General features: G+C 44.0%; 1 protein-coding gene across 1 annotated transcript in view; it reads left to right on the top strand.

The window, feature by feature from the left end:
* LOC139751419 (uncharacterized) overlaps positions 1-23,210 on the top strand; it is a 210,690-nt gene that overhangs the window by 159,941 nt on the left and 27,539 nt on the right. Inside the window, 1 exon segment of the mRNA XM_071666809.1 lies at positions 21,032-21,182. Within this exon segment, the coding sequence (XP_071522910.1) occupies positions 21,032-21,182 (151 nt within the window).

Genomic DNA, 23,210 nt, shown 5'->3' with positions numbered 1-23,210 from the left:
TGAGCAAGACACATATGTACCTAGCTTGGTGGTAAACCTGAGCAAGACACATGTGTACCTAGCTTGGTGGTAAACCTGAGCAAGACACATGTGTACCTAGCTTGGTGGTAAACCTGAGCCAGACACATGTGTACCTAGCTTGGTGGTAAACCACTCCACAATGAGGGGGAACACCGCCAAACATGACAAACAAAAACAAAAACAAAAAAAGAAATCATGTTTTCCTCCGGACAACAATAACAATAATGATAATATATAACAAAGATAACGAGTCATCCATCTACATCACACACAATAATGTTATCAAAATACTACTAATGATTCATTATATTAAATTGATGATAAATCGTATATACTAAATATTAGATCTTATCGCTTGTAATCCTGATGCAAAACATTGCACGATGATATATATGATCACTGACTGAGATGATCAAGTGATCCACTTATGTTTTTTTTTTTTTCACTCCGATGTCAATGTCAGGAATTCATGAGGACAACCGACTTCTGTGAGAGCGTTAGAAGATGGATGACGGGTCCCCCACTTGACCCCAGCGCGCCTGTCATCATCGCTCGGTTATCCAAGTTCCAACATGACCCAGGCTCATGACCCTCACTTGCTCTAATTAAATCTTACCATCAATGTTTTCTGTGTGTGTGCACCGACGTGTGTGTGGGTCTGTGTATGTGTGCACCGACGTGTGTGTGGGTGTGTGTGTATGTGTGTGTGTGCACCGACATGTTGTGTGTGTGTGTGTGTGTGTGTGTGTGTGTGTGTGTGTATGTGTGTGTCTGGACCTTGAGGTGTGGGTTCGCATAGCAGCCAAACTCCCGCTTCTTCAGTTTATAATTATACAGGCCACTCCCTCGCAGTGTCAAGTTCAACCCGCTCTCCCAAGGCTCTACAAATGTCACCTTCCTTCAATATATATATATATATATATATATATATTTTTTTTTTTTTTTTTTTATACTTTGTCGCTGTCTCCCGCGTCTGCGAGGTAGCGCAAGGAAACAGACGAAAGAAATGGCCCAACCCCCCCCCCCCCATACACATGTACATACACATGTCCACACACGTGTATACATACCTACACAGCTTTCCATGGTCCACCCCAGACGCCTCACATGCCTTGATTCACTCCACTGACAGCACGTCAACCCCTGTATACCACATCGCTCCAATTCACTCTATTCCTTGCCCTCCTTACACCCTCCTGCATGTTCAGGCCCCGATCACACAAAATCTTTTTCACTCCATCTTTCCACCTCCAATTTGGTCTCCCTCTTCTCCTCGTTCCCTCCACCTCCGACACATATATCCTCTTGGTCAATCTTTCCTCACTCATTCTCTCCATGTGCCCAAACCATTTCAAAACACCCTCTTCTGCTCTCTCAACCACGCTCTTTTTATTTCCACACATCTCTCTTACCCTTACGTTACTTACTCGATCAAACCACCTCACACCACACATTGTCCTCAAACATCTCATTTCCAGCACATCCATCCTCCTGCGCACAACTCTATCCATAGCCCACGCCTCGCAACCATACAACATTGTTGGAACCACTATTCCTTCAAACATACCCATTTTTGCTTTCCGAGATAATGTTCTCGACTTCCACACATTTTTCAAGGCTCCCAAAATTTTCGCCCCCTCCCCCACCCTATGATCCACTTCCGCTTCCATGGTTCCATCCGCTGACAGATCCACTCCCAGATATCTAAAACACTTCACTTCCTCCAGTTTTTCTCCATTCAAACTTACCTCCCAATTGACTTGACCCTCAACCCTACTGTACCTAATAACCTTGCTCTTATTCACATTTACTCTTAACTTTCTTCTTCCACACACTTTACCAAACTCAGTCACCAGCTTCTGCAGTTTCTCACATGAATCAGCCACCAGCGCTGTATCATCAGCGAACAACAACTGACTCACTTCCCAAGCTCTCTCATCCCCAACAGACTTCATACTTGCCCCTCTTTCCAGGACTCTTGCATTCACCTCCCTAACAACCCCATCCATAAACAAATTAAACAACCATGGAGACATCACACACCCCTGCCGCAAACCTACATTCACTGAGAACCAATCACTTTCCTCTCTTCCTACACGTACACATGCCTTACATCCTCGATAAAAACTTTTCACTGCTTCTAACAACTTGCCTCCCACACCATATATTCTTAATACCTTCCACAGAGCATCTCTATCATATGCCTTCTCCAGATCCATAAATGCTACATACAAATCCATTTGCTTTTCTAAGTATTTCTCACATACATTCTTCAAAGCAAACACCTGATCCACACATCCTCTACCACTTCTGAAACCGCACTGCTCTTCCCCAATCTGATGCTCTGTACATGCCTTCACCCTCTCAATCAATACCCTCCCATATAATTTACCAGGAATACTCAACAAACTTATACCTCTGTAATTTGAGCACTCACTCTTATCCCCTTTGCCTTTGTACAATGGCACTATGCACGCATTCCGCCAATCCTCAGGCACCTCACCATGAGTCATACATACATTAAATAACCTTACCAACCAGTCAACAATACAGTCACCCCCTTTTTTAATAAATTCCACTGCAATACCATCCAAACCTGCTGCCCTGCCGGCTTTCATCTTCCGCAAAGCTTTTACTACCTCTTCTCTGTTTACCAAATCATTTTCCCTAACCCTCTCACTTATATATATATATAAACAGACGAAAGATTGGCCCAACCAACCCACATACACATGTATATACATACATATCCACACACGCACATATGCATACCTATACATTTCAAGGTATACATACATATACATACACAGCATATACATATATACACATGTACATATTCATACATACTGCCTTCATCCATTCCCGCCGCCACCCCCCCCCCCCCTACGTGCGCGCGAGGTAGCGCCAGGAAAAGGCCACATTCGTTCACACTCAGTCTCTAGCTTTCAGGTGTAATGCACCGAAACCACAGCTCCCTTTCCACATCCAGGCTCCACAAAACTTTCCATGGTTTACCCCAGATATTTCACATGCCCTGGTTCAATCCCTTGACAGCGCGTCCACCCCGGTATACCGCATAGTTCCAATTCACTCTATTCCTTGCACGCCTTTCACTCTCCTGCATGTTCAGGCCCCGATCGCTCAATATCTTTTTCACTCCATCCTTCCACCTCCAATTTGGTCTCCCACTTCTCCTCGTTCCCTCCACCTCTGACACATATATCCTCTTGGTCAATCTTTCCTCACTCATTCTCTCCATGTGCCCAAACCATTTCAAAACACCCTTTTCTGCTCTCTCAACCACACTCTTTTTATTACCACACATCTCTCTTACCCTTACGTTACTTACTCGATCAAACCACCTCACACCACACATTGTCCTCAAACATCTCATTTCCAACACATATTCCTATGAGCGGTACAAAACACGTCGAGTAAAATATCTGTTCTTCGAATGAAGACGAACGAACTAAGTAAATAACTACACAATTTTGTATCGTTATCAAGTGCACACATGTGTTAACAACCTGACCAGGAGGAGGGCGGTTCCCTGGGTCGGGTACGACCAACTTAACGTAAGCTTAAGCTTAGCGGCGGCTGGCTGCCACCGTAGGTCTGAGCCAGACCCACGCTAACAAAAGCACACCATCAGATAGCGGGACACACCCGCGCATAAACAACAAAACAATGGCATCAAAGGCCAGGAACACAAGGATAAAGATGGATAGGAGAGATACAGCAGAATAATAATAGGCAACAACTGCCGGCCCGGCATCAAGTTAAGGTAGGCGGGGCAATGGCGCCACCCGCAGGCCACGGCGGTGGCGGCGTACGACCATGACAGCGTAGGGCGGCCGCAGTTGCGGGCTTTCGTTCCTCGTGATGTGAATTGATGGACATCCGGTCTTTTGGGGCAGGGCGGACGTCAGCACAACATGTGCGTCATTACATTACTATTGATGGTGTCAATATTTGCGTGTCACAAGGTCGATTATTCACACACACACACACACACACACACACACACATATATATATATATATATATATATATATATATATATATATATATATATATATATATATATATATATATTGGAAAAGATTACAACTGAGCGCGTGATCTAGTAAATTTCTTTTAATCACGGGGAAATGAAACAAGTTGCCAAGTGCACTTTCGTGTAATGATCACATCATTATGGGAGATACAAGAGAGAAATGTTAGTTGATATACAAGGAAGAGACACGAGAGAAGACAAAATGGATGTAGAGGGGAGAATACCGCCCCACGTTCCTCCAACCAGATTTTAAGCCCAGGCAAGGCTGGCGACGCGTAGCGCTCACCACATATCTAACTAGTCGTCATATTGTTTCCATGTCTTCGTTAGTTCTTTAATCACTAGCAAATTTGGTTTGATCTGATGTTTAACAATATGTCAAATTCTATTCACAAGGGTTTCGATGTTTGCCTCCCCGGACGTGTTCGTTATTTCACTGGGGTAACACAATTCACAGCTTCTCCATCTTTCTCAAGCGGTATTATAAGGTATGTCCGAGAGAGAGAGAGAGAGAGAGAGAGAGAGAGAGAGAGAGAGAGAGAGAGAGAGAGAGAGAGAGAGACTCAGACTCAGCGAGGAATATAACAGGGACAAGGATAAAGACAAAAGAAAAACGCGCTAAAGCAACTAACATCACAAGCAGATCAAATTCCGAGAGTGAGTAACTCGACCTTTAAGGCAAATTCGTTAACAAATCTGCCCGAGAGGCCATCATCGTGCATCTGGCAGCGAGGGTTAAGGCGCTTGTCACCGCGGTTATTATATAAGTTATAAGCCCTTACGTTTGGCTTAAAGTTATATAAAATAAAGTCGGATCACAACCATGTGACCACGAGGTTCCATAAAGTGACTCTTACCCATCGGTCAGGAGGTCGTAAAGGTCATCACCAACAGTCGTTTATCCTGAGAGGAGGAGGGGCATAACGCGCCTCAGAAGACTATATTTTGAATTCTCGCCTTTATTGCCGAGGAAGACAAGACCCACAATGTCGGGGTAGAGGGTTAAGTTGATGTGTGAGATCCGAGGTGTTAAGATGGTCCGATTTGTTAAGATGAGGAAGTTAAGAATATGGCAGGATTTTAGGAAGGAGACGTAAATATTGCCGGTCAAAACGGTAAAGAGGTTAGTCAAGGCGACCAACTCAACTTCTGGCGGGAAAATCCTGCCAGATCCACCGCCCGAGTTACCAGTGTTACCAGTGCTCACAAGTTGGAGACGCCAGTGTTACCAGTGCTCACAAGTTGGAGACGCCAGTGTTACCAGTGCTCACAAGTTGGAGACGCCAGTGTTACCAGTGCTCACAAGTTGGAGATGCCAGTGTTACCAGTGCTCACAAGTTGGAGACGCCAGTGTTACCAGTGCTCACGTGTAGCAGTTGCCTGTGTTACCAGTTCTCAGATATATGAGGCACCACGTTGCAAGTGCTTACATGTGTAAGTCGCGAGTGTTACCAGTGACAAAAGGTCTAATCTAATGTTACCAGTGCACAGAGTTCAAAGCCGCCAGTCTTATCAGTGCACGAGGGTCACTGGCGCTAGTGTTACCAACACTCAGAGGTGGGAGTCACCTTTGTTACCAGTATTCTGATGATCGGACCGCCAGCGTTACCAGTAATCAGATGATCGGATTGCTCACTGTGCTCAAAAGCTCTGAGCCGGCAGTGTTATTAGCGCCCAAATCGTCGGATTCCCTAGCGTTACCTATGGCCAAATAGTGAGAGTCGTTTCACGTATTTCCAGGTCGTAACCCCAGTATTACCAATGCTCATATGGCTAGAGCCACGTAGTTGGCTGTAACTGCCAGTGTTACCATTGCTCAGACGTTCGGGCCCGCCAGTGTTACCAGTGCTCAAGACGTTAGGTCCACCAGCATTACCAAGAACGATGTTGGAAGCCGCCAGAGTTACCAGCGCTGAATAAATAGGAGAGCCATTGTTGCTTCTGCCGGGTTCGTGTAAGTACCATTATAACCAGAACAGTTTATGGTCGAGAGGAAAACATTCTGGCCAAAAGAACAGAGAGCACACACGAGTATAAACTTACATTATGTATATTCAAGTTAATTAATCTCCGTATTACTTAAATTAATTATTGAATCAGACAAAAATTCCTGGAGATAAATGCTGGAAACTTTACTGAAAAGTGTGGTACACTGCCACAACTTGGTAACATATGCCGTGCAATACAGCCATACTGCACTCGCCCGCCCACCACATTGTTCAAGCCTCTGCTAAGACCAGCGCGAAGATACGAGCTTCTCCTTTGTATAATGAGTGTCAAGGTATGAATAGGAATGACCCACAAGACGTTTAGCGGGTAATTACATGGATTTTGGGAGGGGGGGAGTTCGGCAGCCAATCATGGTCGGGCTTGTATGAGTACGCTCACATTCGGGAACGAATCACAGTGCGTCTTTAAAGGGGACGCCAGCCAACCCGACGCGCGTCTTCCTGTGACATAAGCCAATAAGAAAAAAGGAAATGGTTTCAATATTGTCCGTCTTGAAAGAGATGCATGCAGTGGCAGGGTGGGGAAAAAATCCATATTGGAAAATGAAACTGACAAAGTGACGACATAAATCATAAAACTGCGGCTATGAAGATTTTTTTTTTATTTAAAAATGTTGTTCAGATGAATGTTATCCACTTCTTCGTTACCACTGAATGTTGACGCTAGTCCTGCACCTCTCCCTCGTTAACACTGATGACGCTAGTCCTGCACCTCTCCCTCGTTAACACTGATGACGCTAGTCCTGCACCTCTCCCTCGTTAACACTGATGACGCTAGTCCTGCACCTCTCCCTCGTTAACACCAAACATTGACGTAAGTCCCACACTTCTCCCTCATTACCACTGAACAGTGACGCCTCGCGCATTTTCCCCTCATTACCATTGAAGGTTGACGCGCCCCGCTCCCCCCCCCCCCCATCACTATCAAGACCTCAGCGTCACGCACATGAAAATGATCCTTGGCGTTAGCTTCAGGAGGACATAAATCCATCACTTGAGCGGAGACAGACAGATAGCGCTCATCAGCTGGACGGGCGGGCGGGGGAGGAAGGAGCGCCGGGCCGGGCTAAACACGCGCCCTCCATCACTCCTAATACAGCCTGCTCACACACCCATCTGTCTCGACCAGCCGAAAAAATAACAACTTAAAGAATTCTGAGAAGCTCTACTTTTTTTTTTTCTTTTTCTTGAGTGGAGTAATTCAAGAGTGGGGTCTCCTCAGTGGTGTATGACTGTATAAACAGAGATATGCAGTTTCTGAAGGAGGAGGAAGAGGAGGGATATGATGGTTCCTCTGGCGACGATATTGTCTCCGGCGGGAACCTGCCCGACGCTCGAACTGGCATCACACACTCAGGCCCACCACCGCACTCTCCCTCAACGCCTCACTTAACTAGATATATATATGGTTTAAAAAGCGAGATATACATAAGTATACTTATGTAAGTAGGAGAGATGGCCAGAGAGCGTTATTGGATTACGTGTTAATTGACAGGCGTGCGAAAGAGAGACTTTTGGATGTTAATGTGCTGAGAGGTGCAACTGGAGGGATGTCTGATCATTATCTTGTGGAGGCTAAGGTGAAGATTTGTATGGGTTTTCAGAAAAGAAGAGTGAACGTTGGGGTGAAGAGGGTGGTGAGAGTAAGTGAGCTTGAGAAGGAGACCTGGGTGAGGAAGTACCAGGAGAGACTGAGTACAGAATGGAAAAAGGTGAGAACAATGGAAGCAAGGGGAGTGGGGGAGGAATGGGATGTATTTAGGGAATCAGTGATGGATTGCGCAAAAGATGCTTGTGGCATGAGAAGAGTGGGAGGTGGGTTGATTAGAAAGGGTAGTGAGTGGTGGGATGAAGAAGTAAGAGTATTAGTGAAAGAGAAGAGAGAGGCATTTGGACAATTTTTGCAGGGAAAAAATGCAATTGAGTGGGAGATGTATAAAAGAAAGAGACAGGAGGTCAAGAGAAAGGTGCAAGAGGTGAAAAAAAGGGCAAATGAGAGTTGGGGTGAGAGAGTATCATTAAATTTTAGGGAGAATAAAAAGATGTTCTGGAAGGAGGTAAATAAAGTGCGTAAGACAAGGGAGCAAATGGGAACTTCAGTGAAGGGCGCAAATGGGGATGTGATAACAAGTAGTGGTGATGTGAGAAGGAGATGGAGTGAGTATTTTGAAGGTTTGTTGAATGTGTTTGATGATAGAGTGGCAGATATAGGGTGTTTTGGTCGAGGTGGTGTGCAAAGTGAGAGGGTTAGGGAAAATGATTTGGTAAACAGAGAAGAGGTAGTGAAAGCTTTGCGGAAGATGAAAGCCGGCAAGGCAGCTGGTTTGGATGGTATTGCAGTGGAATTTATTAAAAAAGGGGGTGACTGTATTGTTGACTGGTTGGTAAGGTTATTTAATGTATGTATGACTCATGGTGAGGTGCCTGAGGATTGGCGGAATGCGTGCATAGTGCCATTGTACAAAGGCAAAGGGGATAAGAGTGAGTGCTCAAATTACAGAGGTATAAGTTTGTTGAGTATTCCTGGTAAATTATATGGGAGGGTATTGATTGAGAGGGTGAAGGCATGTACAGAGCATCAGATTGGGGAAGAGCAGTGTGGTTTCAGAAGTGGTAGAGGATGTGTGGATCAGGTGTTTGCTTTGAAGAATGTATGTGAGAAATACTTAGAAAAGCAAATGGATTTGTATGTAGCATTTATGGATCTGGAGAAGGCATATGATAGAGTTGATAGAGATGCTCTGTGGAAGGTATTAAGAATATATGGTGTGGGAGGAAAGTTGTTAGAAGCAGTGAAAAGTTTTTATCGAGGATGTAAGGCATGTGTACGTGTAGGAAGAGAGGAAAGTGATTGGTTCTCAGTGAATGTAGGTTTGCGGCAGGGGTGTGTGATGTCTCCATGGTTGTTTAATTTGTTTATGGATGGGGTTGTTAGGGAGGTGAATGCAAGAGTTTTGGAAAGAGGGGCAAGTATGAAGTCTGTTGGGGATGAGAGAGCTTGGGAAGTGAGTCAGTTGTTGTTCGCTGATGATACAGCGCTGGTGGCTGACTCATGTGAGAAACTGCAGAAGCTGGTGACTGAGTTTGGTAAAGTGTGTGGAAGAAGAAAGTTAAGAGTAAATGTGAATAAGAGCAAGGTTATTAGGTACAGTAGGGTTGAGGGTCAAGTCAATTGGGAGGTGAGTTTGAATGGAGAAAAACTGGAGGAAGTGAAGTATTTTAGATATCTGGGAGTGGATCTGGCAGCGGATGGAACCATGGAAGCGGAAGTGGATCATAGGGTGGGGGAGGGGGGCGAAAATCCTGGGGGCCTTGAAGAATGTGTGGAAGTCGAGAACATTATCTCGGAAAGCAAAAATGGTTATGTTTGAAGGAATAGTGGTTCCAACAATGTTGTATGGTTGCGAGGCGTGGGCTATGGATAGAGTTGTGCGCAGGAGGATGGATGTGCTGGAAATGAGATGTTTGAGGACAATGTGTGGTGTGAGGTGGTTTGATCGAGTGAGTAACGTAAGGGTAAGAGAGATGTGAGAAATAAAAAGAGCGTGGTTGAGAGAGCAGAAGAGGGTGTTTTGAAGTGGTTTGGGCACATGGAGAGGATGAGTGAGGAAAGATTGACCAAGAGGATATATGTGTCGGAGGTGGAGGGAGCAAGGAGAAGAGGGAGACCAAATTGGAGGTGGAAAGATGGAGTGAAAAAGATTTTGTGTGATCGGGGCCTGAACATGCAGGAGGGTGAAAGGAGGGCAAGGAATAGAGTGAATTGGGGCGATGTGGTATACCGGGGTTGACGTGCTGTCAGTGGATTGAATCAAGGCATGTGAAGCGTCTGGGGTAAACCATGGAAAGCTGTGTAGGTATGTATATTTGCGTGTGTGGACGTATGTATATACATGTGTATGGGGGGGGGGGGGGGTTAGGCCATTTCTTTCGTCTGTTTCCTTGCGCTACCTCGCAAACGCGGGAGACAGCGACAAAGTATAAAAAAAAAAAAAAAAAAAAATATATATATATATATATATATATAGATAGATAGATAGATAGATAGATAGATAGACAGATAACCACGAAGAAAATCAAACACGATAAGTTCCCAAGTGCTCTTTCGTGTAATGATCACATCGTCAGGGGAGACACAAGAATGAGGTAGACTTAGAACAGTCAGTTGATATACAAGAAAGCGGCAAAGCTAAGATGCCATTTGGTAAACAAGCGTTCCCGGACGGTGGTGTTCGGGTTTGGCACCATTCCTGCCATGAAATTGTATGATGTGGACAGGAGAGGCACGGTGCCAAATCCCGAACACCAAACCGGGAACACCTGTTTACCAATGGCATCTTAGCTACGTCTCTTCCTTGTATATCACCAGACTATTCTAACGTCTTCTACCTCATTCTTGTATCTCCCCTGATGATGTGATCATCACACGAAAGTGCACTTGGGAACTTACCGTGTTTCATTTTTCTCGTGATTACTGTGTGTTTTATGGGAGTATTTTTACAAACTTGTTGCCCTGTCGGTACATCTTGTATGTATATATCATGTCTTTATTTCTAAGGGTGCACACTCACGCACACACACACACACACACACACACACACACCAGCCAACGTCATGTACCCTTATAAGAAACAACCCCTATGGGAGGATGAACACCTGAATCGGATGTGGGCTGACTGCCACGCCCATGATTCGAACCCTTGCTGACTTATGGCAGGTAAACTGACCATTAAACCAAGGAGGAGCGTGTGTTGAAGGGTTGTGGGAGAGTATTAAGATTAGTGACTGCAGTCGTATGTGTTACCTCAGCGTGGCTTCCCACACTTTCTATGTGGAGATCCAACGCTCGAGGACTGACTGATATGACACCTTCCTTTGAATTTCTAAGCTGAGGAATTCTGTTCCGTCTTTCATCCTCTCCTCTTCTCATAACTTTTCTAACTTCATGAGTCAGGTTTACAAACACCCGCAGAACCCTGATTAATTCTCACATTCTATTTCCTCACTTTATTCCTTTCACCTCGAGGTGGCCAGTGTTTGGGGCATGTTTACGCTGTACCATGACCGTCACTATAAACCACAACTCGTTAATACCCTTCATAACTACCATGTAAGCTTAACAACCCGAGAAATGTCAGGGACAATTACTGAAAGATGAGAGAAATGTGAGGATAAACGTAAAGAAATGTACCTATCTTTATCCTATGTTTTTCGAGGATAAACACGAAGCATAACCTAACATTCGATACACTGAGATAGTGTGGATTAAACGCCAAGAACAACAAAAGATGTCCAACCTAAACTGCATGACATTTGAGAAAATGAGTTTCATGTCCGACGCGAGATACGTTAGCCTTGCCTAGCTTAGCCTAGCCTTGCGTAGTAAGCGTGTGACGTTCTACACTCAGTACGACGGATAGCGGCCATACCTTATTTAGAAAGACACATGAGAACAATTACCAACAAAAATAAGGGTAACACCTTTACCAGATGCTGTTGGGTCTGTATTTATGCTAAATACATTATATTTCATCATGATCACAACACGGTCAGGTTCACTTATTCCTTACACTTTTCTTCAGTAATTTTAGGGATCTGCAAATTAAGCAGATAAGTTTTACAAATTAAAAGTTCCTTATAAACAACCGATCGAAACACTCGTCCTCAACCATAACAGATACTCCGTAAGGCTATAACTTATAATGAACTTTTGCCAACGTAATTTCAATCCTGTAAACGAATGGATAACTTTGTAAACTCGACGGTGCCACACTACCACTACCCCTGCCAGAGACATATCATGCTTCAAGTAGGTTTGCAAATAACCACCCTAAACACTGGGACTTTCCACCTGATAACATCACGCGAGTATAGCCTAGAAAACCCAACACAGTTCTTTCTGACTCCACGTGGAACCTATGGCTATTTTCTTGTATGATTAACTATGGTTACTTGTGATAACAGTCATTAGGCTACTTTGCTCCCTCGACCATAAACGTCATTATCTAAGAGATGAAAGATAAATGGACCTATATTCACTTTATATATATATATATATATATATATATATATATATATATATATATATATATATATATATATACACATCTGAGTAAGTCAATCCAGATTAGGTTAGGATGCATTGGATGCCCAACAAATTTGCCGAGTTTACGGCACAAATCAATCATGTCCGACACAACGAAACCCAATTATTTTCGACCTCAACAACAAAACCTGTATTTCAATATTAAACTCTTCTTTAAGACGATGGCATAATTTGTCTATATATGAAGGCTTCAAATACAAATAAACCACAGATCTACATTATCGTTTTCCTTACAGAGAGCAACGAAAAAAATACCTACGGTTTTTTGTAAAATGAATGTGATGTTTGTAATTCAGCAAATCTCCCATTTGGCAACACAGCATCTACTCTATTTCTTCCTTCTGGGTCATATTTTTCTTTCTAATCTACAAAAATACGAAATACAGACACAGTAATGGCCGACTGTACTCACCCACATGGACGAGATCAACGTGGCGACGGTACACACACTGGTCCACACCTTCGGGTCAGTTTCAAATTCGTTTATAGTATATATCTCAGTCATGTGGGCTTCCTGCCATAACTGTTGGTAAGTCTACCTAAGCCCCTCATCGTAGTAACTAACTTTGGAAATGGTTAATTATGTCTTAGGTGCTATTTATACTTGATAAAAAAAAATGCCTAGAACCGATGTTTTAAGTACTGAACTTAACAAAGAAGGCGACATATTTGGGGTTTAAGTAGGTAATACACTTGACAAGCAAAAATAGCAGTATATAACTTTACTTAATCCGCCAAGAAGACAAGACTTTACCTTAACGTTCAATATTCAAGTTGAAATATACAAGACAGATCCGAGACTGAATACAATGCTAATGGCGCAGGATGTCCACAGACAGCGAACGGCCATGCGATTTCCAGCAGCTTCTTCAATGTTAGTAAATTCTTTATCAAAATTCAGCTACTAAATGAGTTTTTATAAGAGCTAATTTTTCACAAATATTTTACTACTACTACATGAATTTACCCAACGCGTTCCATGATTTACTTAACTTCTGGTACTCTCGTCTTATCTAACATCTTTCAATAAAATACAAAGCTCTACTTCATGTTTTGTAAGTGTTATTACAGTATGTAAATTTTATGATAGCAATAGGGAAAATATTACTCATTATCCAAAGACAACAACGATGCGGAGCTAAACTAGACTTTCACTAACAGTCTTCAATGGCACTTCCATTACAAAGGAAATATATTGGATAAAACAAAATTTCGAATTTCTTGATAAATTAATTGACAGTTGTTACTACAGGAAGGTTAACAAGCGTACCAAGGTGGCAACAGCAGTATGCACGGTGCAGCAGGATATGCAAAGCTGTTAAACCCAAATTTTAATGTTATCTGAATAATATGAACAAAACATGATTGAGGATGTAAATGCTGATATGGCTAGTTGATAAACCTTTTCTAGATATCATAATTGCCTTCATTTTCAGCCAGCAATCCTCCTGTTATCTACACAACGTCAAGATCCATCATTAAAATGTTCATTATGTAGCATAATCCATCACTGTGGCTAGGCTGTGGCTGCCACAGCTTGATACACTTGTTCAACTTTCCTGTTTGTCTACACTTGTCATACTTTATCATGATCTTCAAAACTTTGGTTTTATCATATTCTCTCTGAAATGTCTTTTGGCACTACCAGATTAAGGGACACAAAGTGTTTTAATATGTGTTCACTGTTTTGTGGTACCGATATTATTTAGGTCATGATGACCCACCATCACTCACTAAATCATTCAACAACTTTATTTTTCTTGTCATTTTCCAGACGTCTTCATGATTGTCCCACGTGACACAGCTTTCCTTACACTTCTACAGTTCCTATGTCATGACTTTAACGACCATAAGTCAGTTTAAATAAACTTCCCCACTTCTTTAACTTCACTCGGTGGTAGATAACGCATTTATGTGCTTTATCAAACTTAGTTTTACCGCTAATTATGGTTATTTCTCGCACAATATTAACAATTCTTTCGCAACACTTGCCATACACTGTGTGACACTCGCCCCTGCAGGATCCTCGCTGCCCTGGTGCTAACATGAAGTCATGCACCATCAGGAAACTCCCACACAATCAAGTAGACATTGTAGAAATGTAAAAAAGTTCCAGAAACATTTTAGTAGCGTTATCTGTTGACTGGATACAGAACTACAACTACAAGAGCGGGAACTGTGATATTCCAGGTCGTAGCTAGACTCTTAGCCTTATATTTAGTCGTTTATAGGCTTATTTTTTACTGAAATTATTTTCACGTACGTAGCAGATTTATGCCTGAACTTTTAATGATATTTTATATCATATATTTCCTCACTACGTTTGTGAGATATACAGTTATATTTTTCAAAAGCTCGATTATATTGTCTTTATATCATATAATCTTTCATAGCCTTAATTCTGGCCTTGTTTTTTGTAATAGTATTTTCTAGATATTCTAGCAACATTAAAGCAACAGTGATAATGACTGACGATTACATCTTAATAATGTACATTTTCACACACTTCAGAGTGCGTCTCATACTTTTCAGGAAAAAATATATAAATTACAATCATCAGTAGTATAAATTTCAGATAACATTCAGAAGATATACAGAAACTTGCTGGAATAAAAAACAAGAATTGATTAGATCAATATCCCAAGAATGATTTCAGATATACTCCATTTTTTTTTGTAATTTTGTATGTGTGATGCATGGTATAGGCTGTGGCATGTTGACCTTTATCTGTTGACAGTCATTAAGTCTAACAATATAAATAGAATTCACAATGAATACCAACAACAGGCATATAATCATATCAAAACAACAGAACACATGAACATCATGACAATAACAATCTCTGCAAAGCTGGAGTGCTGACAGACAGACAGACCACAGACTGCACACAGACATGGCCAGGACACCGGTATTCCTCCTGTAAAACTTATATCTAAACTTTGCATAGAACTGCGTTCCCTTGATTGTGTACACATAAACAAACTGAGGTGTTCTTTGGTTTCGGGGAAGCAATGGAAGACGAAGGAAGGGTTGTTCCGTGCGCTGCTCTGCAATTAACGTCAGGGTTTGGTGTGGTCACTGCCTGATATATAAACAATTATACTTCAAGTTATCAGTGTTACTCAGCTTGATAAACAAACAGACGACACCAACCCTAGAACACCAGCGCACTCCTCATGATATTTATAACTACATCAATGATTTCTTCGTTCGGTAAAGATTGTTTTTTTTTATCTTTCTTATTTAAACGTTCTGCTAATATCATGTGAATGATTTACATTCCGACCAATTAGAGAATGAATATATATCAGTCTTACATCACTTTCCTTGTTTTCTGGACCAGTTTCTAGAGAAGACGCGTCAAAGTAAACTCATGTGTGTCGGATGAGCTTCGAGATGCACTTGTGTGCCTCAGCCACAACACAGAAAATCTCACAGCCAATCAAAGAGTAAAAAATGTATAAATGTATATGTAGATATTATAGAGACGGAATGTCCTAAGTGGAATTACTCCTTATACACACTGAGGGTTAAGTAGTCTCATTGTATACACAAATTAGTATATAAAGACAAATGCTTATCGAACACTCGCTAGTTTTCTGTTGGAGTTTAAGCAGTTTAAGCGTGGTAGAAGTGTGGTCAGTAGCGGGCCACACTCGTTGGATCAACGGTTGATGATGTGTGAAAGAGACAGACCGCTGGAGGTAGCGAGTGGGGTCGTCTGGGGTGCAGTAGAGTAATGGTAGAGTCCTAACTTGTCCTGTACTTTGATGATTAATGATCGGATTCTATTCCTTTATGTGAATGGATTCTGTTATCTGTAGCCCTGTAGGGTCGTGGCAATGTGTCAGTAATGTCATGTTTTCAGTAAGAGGCTGACATGTGAGATTCATGTTACGTTGCTGTTGCATATGTAGTTTAGCGCCTCTGTTTTCTAGATGAAGTGTTGAGCGTCGACATAGTGATGTGGTGGGGAGTCAAACAGACGTAGGTCACGTTGTTTTGAAGTTTACAACCTTCAACTTCAGCGTGGACAACATCGGCGTGACAACTTCATCACTCAGTCGACGTTTTACACTTCATCTTTGAAACGGAGAATCTAAACTGCGTTTGCAACAGCAACATTCCCAGTGAAGGTCGGTGTGCTGCAGGGGTGTGTGATGTCACCATTGTTGTTCGGTTTGTATATGGATGGGGTGGTGAGGGAGGTGAATGCGGGAGTTTTGGAGAGAGGGACGAGTAATGCAGTCCATAGGGGATGAGAGGGCTTGAGAAGTAAGTTGTTGTTTGCTGATGATACACACTGGTGGCGGATTCGAGTGAGAAACTGCAGAAGTTGGTGACTGAGTTTGGAAGCGTGTGTGAGAGGAGGAAGTTGAGAGTAAATGTGGATAGATTTAGTTAGAGTGTGAGTTTGAATGGAGAAAATTTGGAGGCGGTAAAATGTTTCAGATACTTGCGAGTGGACATGGCAGCGAATGGAACCATGGAAGCCGAAGTGAGTCATAGGGTGAGTAAGGAGTGAGGGTTCTGGGAGCACTTAAGAATGTGTGGAAATAGAGGTTGCTATCCAGGAAGGCGACACTGGGTATGTTTGAAGGTAGAGTAATCCCAACAATGTTATATGGTTGCCAGACATGGGCTATAGGTAAGGTTGTTCGGAGGAGGGTGGATGTGCTGGAAATGAAATGTTTAAGGACAATATGTGGTGTGAGGTAGTTTGATCGAGTAAGTAATGAAAGGGTAGCGCCGTAAATGGGTGGAGGCAAGCAAGTATGAATATCTACATGTGTATATAAGTATATGTCTGTGTATGTGTATGTACATGTGTATATGTTGATATGTATTTGTATGTGTATGGCCGTTTTATGTATACATGTGCGTATATGAGTGGATGGGTCGTTTTTCGTCTGTTTCCTGGCGCTACTTCGCTGATGCGGGAAACAACGATCAAGTGTTATGATATAATGTAATATATATATATATATATATATATATATATATATATATATATATATGTATCCCTGGGGATAGGGGAGAAAGAATACTTCTCACGTATTCCCTGCGTGTCGTAGAAGGCGACTAAAAGGGGAGGGAGCGGGTGGCTGGAAATCCCCCCCTCTCTTATTTTTTTTTGATTTTCCGAAAGAAGGAACAGAGAAGGGGGTCAGGTGAGGATATTCCCTCTAAGGCCCAGTTCTCTGTTCTTAACGCTACCTCGCTAACGCGGGAAATGGCAGATTGTATGAAAAAAAAAAAAAAAATATATATATATATATATATTCGCCATTTCCCGCGTCAGCAAAGTAGCGCTAAGGACAGAGGACTGAGCTTTAGAGGGAAAATCCTCACTTGACCCCCTTCTCTGTTCCTTCGTTTGGAAAAGTAAAATTGGAGGGGAGGATTTCCATCCCCCCGCTCCCTCCCATTTAAGTCTCGTACGACACGCAGGGAATACGTGGGAAGTATACGTGGGCAGACGTATTCTTTCTCCCCTCTCCTCATTAATGAGAGAAAAGGTGTTGGAATACACGTAGTGTTGTAAAGTCGAGCGTAACTCACTGTTCCTCACAAGGGCCATGGTCCGGTGGGGGGGGTTGGAACACCCTCTAGGGAGGGAAGTAAAGAGGTTCCTGTACGATAATAATTCCTCATTACCGTCACCACCAGCCCCACGGGGGAGGGAGGGGAGATCATCAGGGTAACTGGCGCCCCGGGAACTGGGGAGAGGGAGGGAGAGAGGGAGAAGGAGGGGGAGTTTATATAATCATTTATTTGTACATCACAGGAAAGGCTGGGGTGATGGGGGGGGGGTAGTTCTACGCTCGTGGGGGGCGTCATATGTTGGACTTGCCCGTCCATCATCCGACGTTTCAACCTTCTGTCTACTGTCCACGTCTACTGTCCACGTCTACTGTCTTGTGGCTCAGAATATCCTGGTCATCCACTGGTCATATCTGATCATATAATGTATTCACTCTGTCTCTTCTGAATCATTCCTTGTTTAATGTTCATGTTCTGTTCTCTTGATGTTCAATGTTCATGTTCTGTTCTCTTGATGTTCAATGTTCATGTTCTGTTCTCTTGATGTTCAATGTTCATGTTCTGTTCTCTGGATGTTCAATGTTCATGTTCTGTTCTCTGGATGTTCAATGTTCATGTTCTGTTCTCTGGATGTTCAATGTTCATGTTCTGTTCTCTGGATGTTCAATGTTCATGTTCTGTTCTCTTGATGTTCAATGTTCATGTTCTGTTCTCTTGATGTTCAATGTTCATGTTCTGTTCTCTTGATGTTCAATGTTCATGTTCTGTTCTCTGGATGTTCAATGTTCATGTTCTGTTCTCTGGATGTTCAATGTTCATGTTCTGTTCTCTGGATGTTCAATGTTCATGTTCTGTTCTCTGGATGTTCAATGTTCATGTTCTGTTCTCTGGATGTTCAATGTTCATGTTCTGTTCTCTTGATGTTCAATGTTCATGTTCTGTTCTCTGGATGTTCAATGTTCATGTTCTGTTCTCTTGATGTTCAATGTTCATGTTCTGTTCTCTGGATGTTCAATGTTCATGTTCTGTTCTCTGGATGTTCAATGTTCATGTTCTGTTCTCTGGATGTTCAATGTTCATGTTCTGTTCTCTGGATGTTCAATGTTCATGTTCTGTTCTCTGGATGTTCAATGTTCATGTTCTGTTCTCTGGATGTTCAATGTTCATGTTCTGTTCTCTGGATGTTCAATGTTCATGTTCTGTTCTCTGGATGTTCAATGTTCATGTTCTATTCTCTGGATGTTCAATGTTCATGTTCTGTTCTCTGGATGTTCAATGTTCATGTTCTGTTCTCTGGATGTTCTAACTTTTTATCTCACAATGACCTTTACTGCTGACATCATCACACCAGATTAGAAACATGAAATGTGTGATCAAGTCATCCCCAACTCTTCCCTCTTCCATGATAAACCAATTTGATGTTTTTAACTTTTCACTTTAGTTCAGAGGCTGGCAACAGAGATGGTGCCTGAAGTGAGTTTCAGGCACCATCTTTCATGCCCTCCACTGGACCTCCACAATCAGTTCTTTTTCTTTCAATTGGTCGTCTGGTGTACGATGTGAACAGCTCCCTGGTCATGTCTTTATCTGTGTACATCACTACGACCGTCACGTCCGCCAGCAGACATTCCCTGTGTCTTCTGTACTCGCCTGAGCGGTAGCTACGATGTCCACCACAGTGTCGACCACAAGTTTCACTGGTACACAGATTCTTGGAGGTTATTTATTTCCTGGTAGATTATATGAATATCGAGACCTTGTTCGTGTGTGTCTTGGCTTCATTACTTTAGTTATATTTGCGTCAGCTTATGTCAACCACACGTCAGACCAACAACACTGAGCTAGTCTCGATGTTTTCGTCGTCTGATGTTCATCATTCTGTACTTCTCTTGTGACGCTGGGCTTCACATATGCAATCATTCACACAGATCAAGAAGAGCAACGGTCCCAGGACTGCACCTCGGGGTACGCCGCCGATGTTGACCCCAACACATTACGTCATGGCTCATGTACCAGGACTCCTGTCCTCCCCTCCGCTAAGACAACTTTCCGTCCAAGGCTGGAGTCTCCCAAGAATCCCAACCTGAAAATCAGGCTTGTTTAGCGGCCTCCTTTGTGGTCCGACGTCACTCCGTCTGAAAGTCTCGTAACACAACCCAGCCAACCACCTCTGTTTTCCCAAACTGAACTCACTCTCTTGTGGAAGTCCAAGATATTGCTACACACGACCCTCTTGGCCTAAAGCCGTGTTCACTTTCACCATGGTAGTTTCTCCCTTGCTTGTGGAGTCAGCCATTTACTTCCTGATTGTCTTCTCCAGCGTTTCACATACCACGTCAGACTGACTATCCTGCAGTTCAGCGCAATTTCCCATCACTCTTTATTAAAGTTAGACAAAAGAGGTTCCTTCGTCCACTGTGTTAGCGTTGCAACCTCCTCCAGCGATTGTTATAAACAGTATTTCGGGCCGCCTGTCACCTGTATCTGGCTACTCCTGCAGCAGCAGCAGGAAGAACCTTCACCAGTACCGTGTACCTCGTAGAGGTCAAGACCCTTCAGGAGTGTGTTGATGTTGATGTCGTTAACACATTCCTGTGTTTTCATCTTCGTGCTGGCTGACGTGGCTGGTGCTGGCGGAGGTGGCTGGTGCTGGCGGACGTGGCTGGTGCTGGCGGACGTGGCTGGTGTTGGCGGACGTGGCTGGTGCTGGCGGACGTGGCTGGTGCTGGCGGAGGTGGCTGGTGCTGGCGGAGGTGGCTGGTGCTGGCGGAGGTGGCTGGTGCTGGCGGACGTGGCTGGTGCTGGCGGACGTGGCTGGTGCTGGCGGAGGTGGCTGGTGCTGGGGCTGTGGTGAGTGGGTCATGCACTTCCTCAGGGATCAGGTCGTCGCCCTCCTGCACAGCTGGAGCCCTCCTGCTGCTGACGACCTTCATCATAACATGATTCACTCAGGAGGAACGTATGGAAAACATGGCGTTATCTCCTGCCTTCTCCACCTCCTGCCTTCAGACATTCATCCTAAACCTTCTATGTAACATTGCAAAGATTTTTTGATAATTCTGATGTTCACAGATTATATTGGCCTCTGTAGATCTTCATACTGGCGGTATATTGCCCACTCTAGCTCCTCACACCCAGCGTGACTCCCTCCTGTCTGCTGCCTTCTGTGCCCTCTGACCTCTGTGTAAAAGACAAGTCACCTGCCTGGTCTATGGCTGTACCTCAACAGCCACAGATGTTGTGAGGCAGGTCGCCGTACCCCCCACCTACTGACGTCACTCTCCACCCCGGCAGATCTGAGGGAGAACTTCCGCAGCTCCCCCTCCAACCTGGGCGTGAATGAGGGGGACACGGCCGTGTTCGAGTGTGACCCGCCCAAGGGCCACCCGACGCCCGTCGTGACCTGGAGGCTGGACGGCCAGGTCCTCATCCTCCCGAGACACAGGTCAGTCGACGTTCACAAACCAGGTCAGTCAAGTGACGTCACAGTTCTGGAGTCAAGTATTACGTGTGATTGTTATCAAACCTCTCGAGTCTGACTGATTAATGATACGTCAATTATTTTCATGGTTTTCTATGAAGTAATGTTTATATTTTCCCCGTGTCAATATTGTTCCTAGGATGGTAATAAATAAATATCGATGTTGAAATAACAACAACAGTGTTGTCCTGAAGATATAATGTTATTACAACATGATGTTGTCTGTTGTTACCACTTTGTCATGTTGTTATGATGATGTGTGTGTTATGGTGGCTGTGTTCAGGTCCCAGACCACAGGATCTGTCCTGGTCAGGCTGGTCCTACACTGACCCCCGTGGCCGTCCCTGGATCCTAGTGACTGTAGTGTGGGTAGACAGTGGAGGTGCCCCTGGATCCTAGTGACTGTAGTGTGGGTAGACAGTGGAGGTGCCCCTGGATCCTAGTGACTGTAGTGTGGGTAGACAGTGGTGGTGCCCCTGGATCCTGGTGACTGACTGTAGTGTGGGTAGACAGTGGAGGTGCCCCTGGATCCTAGTGACTGTAGTGTGGGTAGACAGTGGAGGTGCCCCTGGATCCTGGTGACTGTAGTGTGGGTAGACAGTGGAGGTGCCCCTGGATCCTAGTGACTGTAGTGTGGGTAGACAGTGGTGGTGCCCCTGGATCCTGGTGACTGTAGTGTGGGTAGACAGTGGAGGTGCCCCTGGATCCTAGTGACTGTAGTGTGGGTAGACAGTGGTGGTGCCCCTGGATCCTGGTGACTGTAGTGTGGGTAGACAGTGGTGGTGCCCCTGGATCCTGGTGACTGTAGTGTGGGTAGACAGTGGTGGTGCCCCTGGATCCTGGTGACTCCAGACAGGCATCACCTCGTCCCCCCATCCTCCCCGGGAGGAGGGTACAGGGGTCACTGTACCAGTGGCGGACGTAGACCTGTACACACAAAGTGTAGACCTGTACACACAAAGTGTAGACCTGTACACACAAAGTGTAGACCTGTACACACAAAGTGTAGACCTGTACACACAAAGTGTAGACCTGTACACACAAAGTGTAGACCTGTACACACAAAGTGTAGACCTGTACCCACAAAGTGTAGACCTGTACACACAAAGTGTAGACCTGTACCCACAAAGTGTAGACCTGTACACACAAAGTGTAGACCTGTACACACAAAGTGTAGACCTGTACACACAAAGTGTAGACCTGTGCATACAAAGTGTAGACCTGTACCCACAAAGTGTAGACCTGTACACACAAAGTGTAGACCTGTACCCACAAAGTGTAGACCTGTACACACAAAGTGTAGACCTGTACACACAAAGTGTAGAATACAGAGACAGACCAACATTGCATTCAGTTTTCACTATCATGGTGACAACACCCAGGCCAGACCCCAGCTACACTGATGATGGTCACTACACCCAGGCTACACCCCAGCTACACTGATTATGGTCACTACACCCAGGTCTGTTACAATGAATTTTTGAACTTGATCATGAGAGCTGAGGTCACAGTTACGTCACCAATGGCATCTGGAGGTCACACTGACCTGGGGTCATCCTCGAGACCCTCACGACCCAGCTGGACTTATGACCTATGACCTTGTTACTGAGATAGATGAAGGTCACCATCACCAGACCTTGAACACACACACACACACACACACACACACACACACACACACACACACACACATACACACACACACACACACACTGGATAAGAACTTGACGATAATCCGGTACTAAGTTTGCGAACCTTCATAACTTTCTCAAACGTGAGACTTGAAGGTCCTCCTCCGTCTGAATCAACAGATAACTCCACTGCTGAGGTTAACCTCGACTTGTAGCCAAAGGTCAACCTTCATGATACATAGACAACACAACCCTGATCGGTGAGGGTTCTGTGTGACCCTTCCCAGACCCGGGGGAGGTCAGGCGTGTGTCGTGACCTGGGTATGTGTAGGAAGGTCAGGCGTGTGTCGTGACCTGGGTA

The sequence above is a fragment of the Panulirus ornatus genome, chromosome 11, assembly GCF_036320965.1.
Source record: "Panulirus ornatus isolate Po-2019 chromosome 11, ASM3632096v1, whole genome shotgun sequence".
Taxonomy (NCBI): Eukaryota; Metazoa; Arthropoda; class Malacostraca; order Decapoda; family Palinuridae; genus Panulirus; species Panulirus ornatus.
Note: the sequence above shows the minus strand (reverse complement) of the source record. Positions and strands in the feature narration are given on the sequence as shown.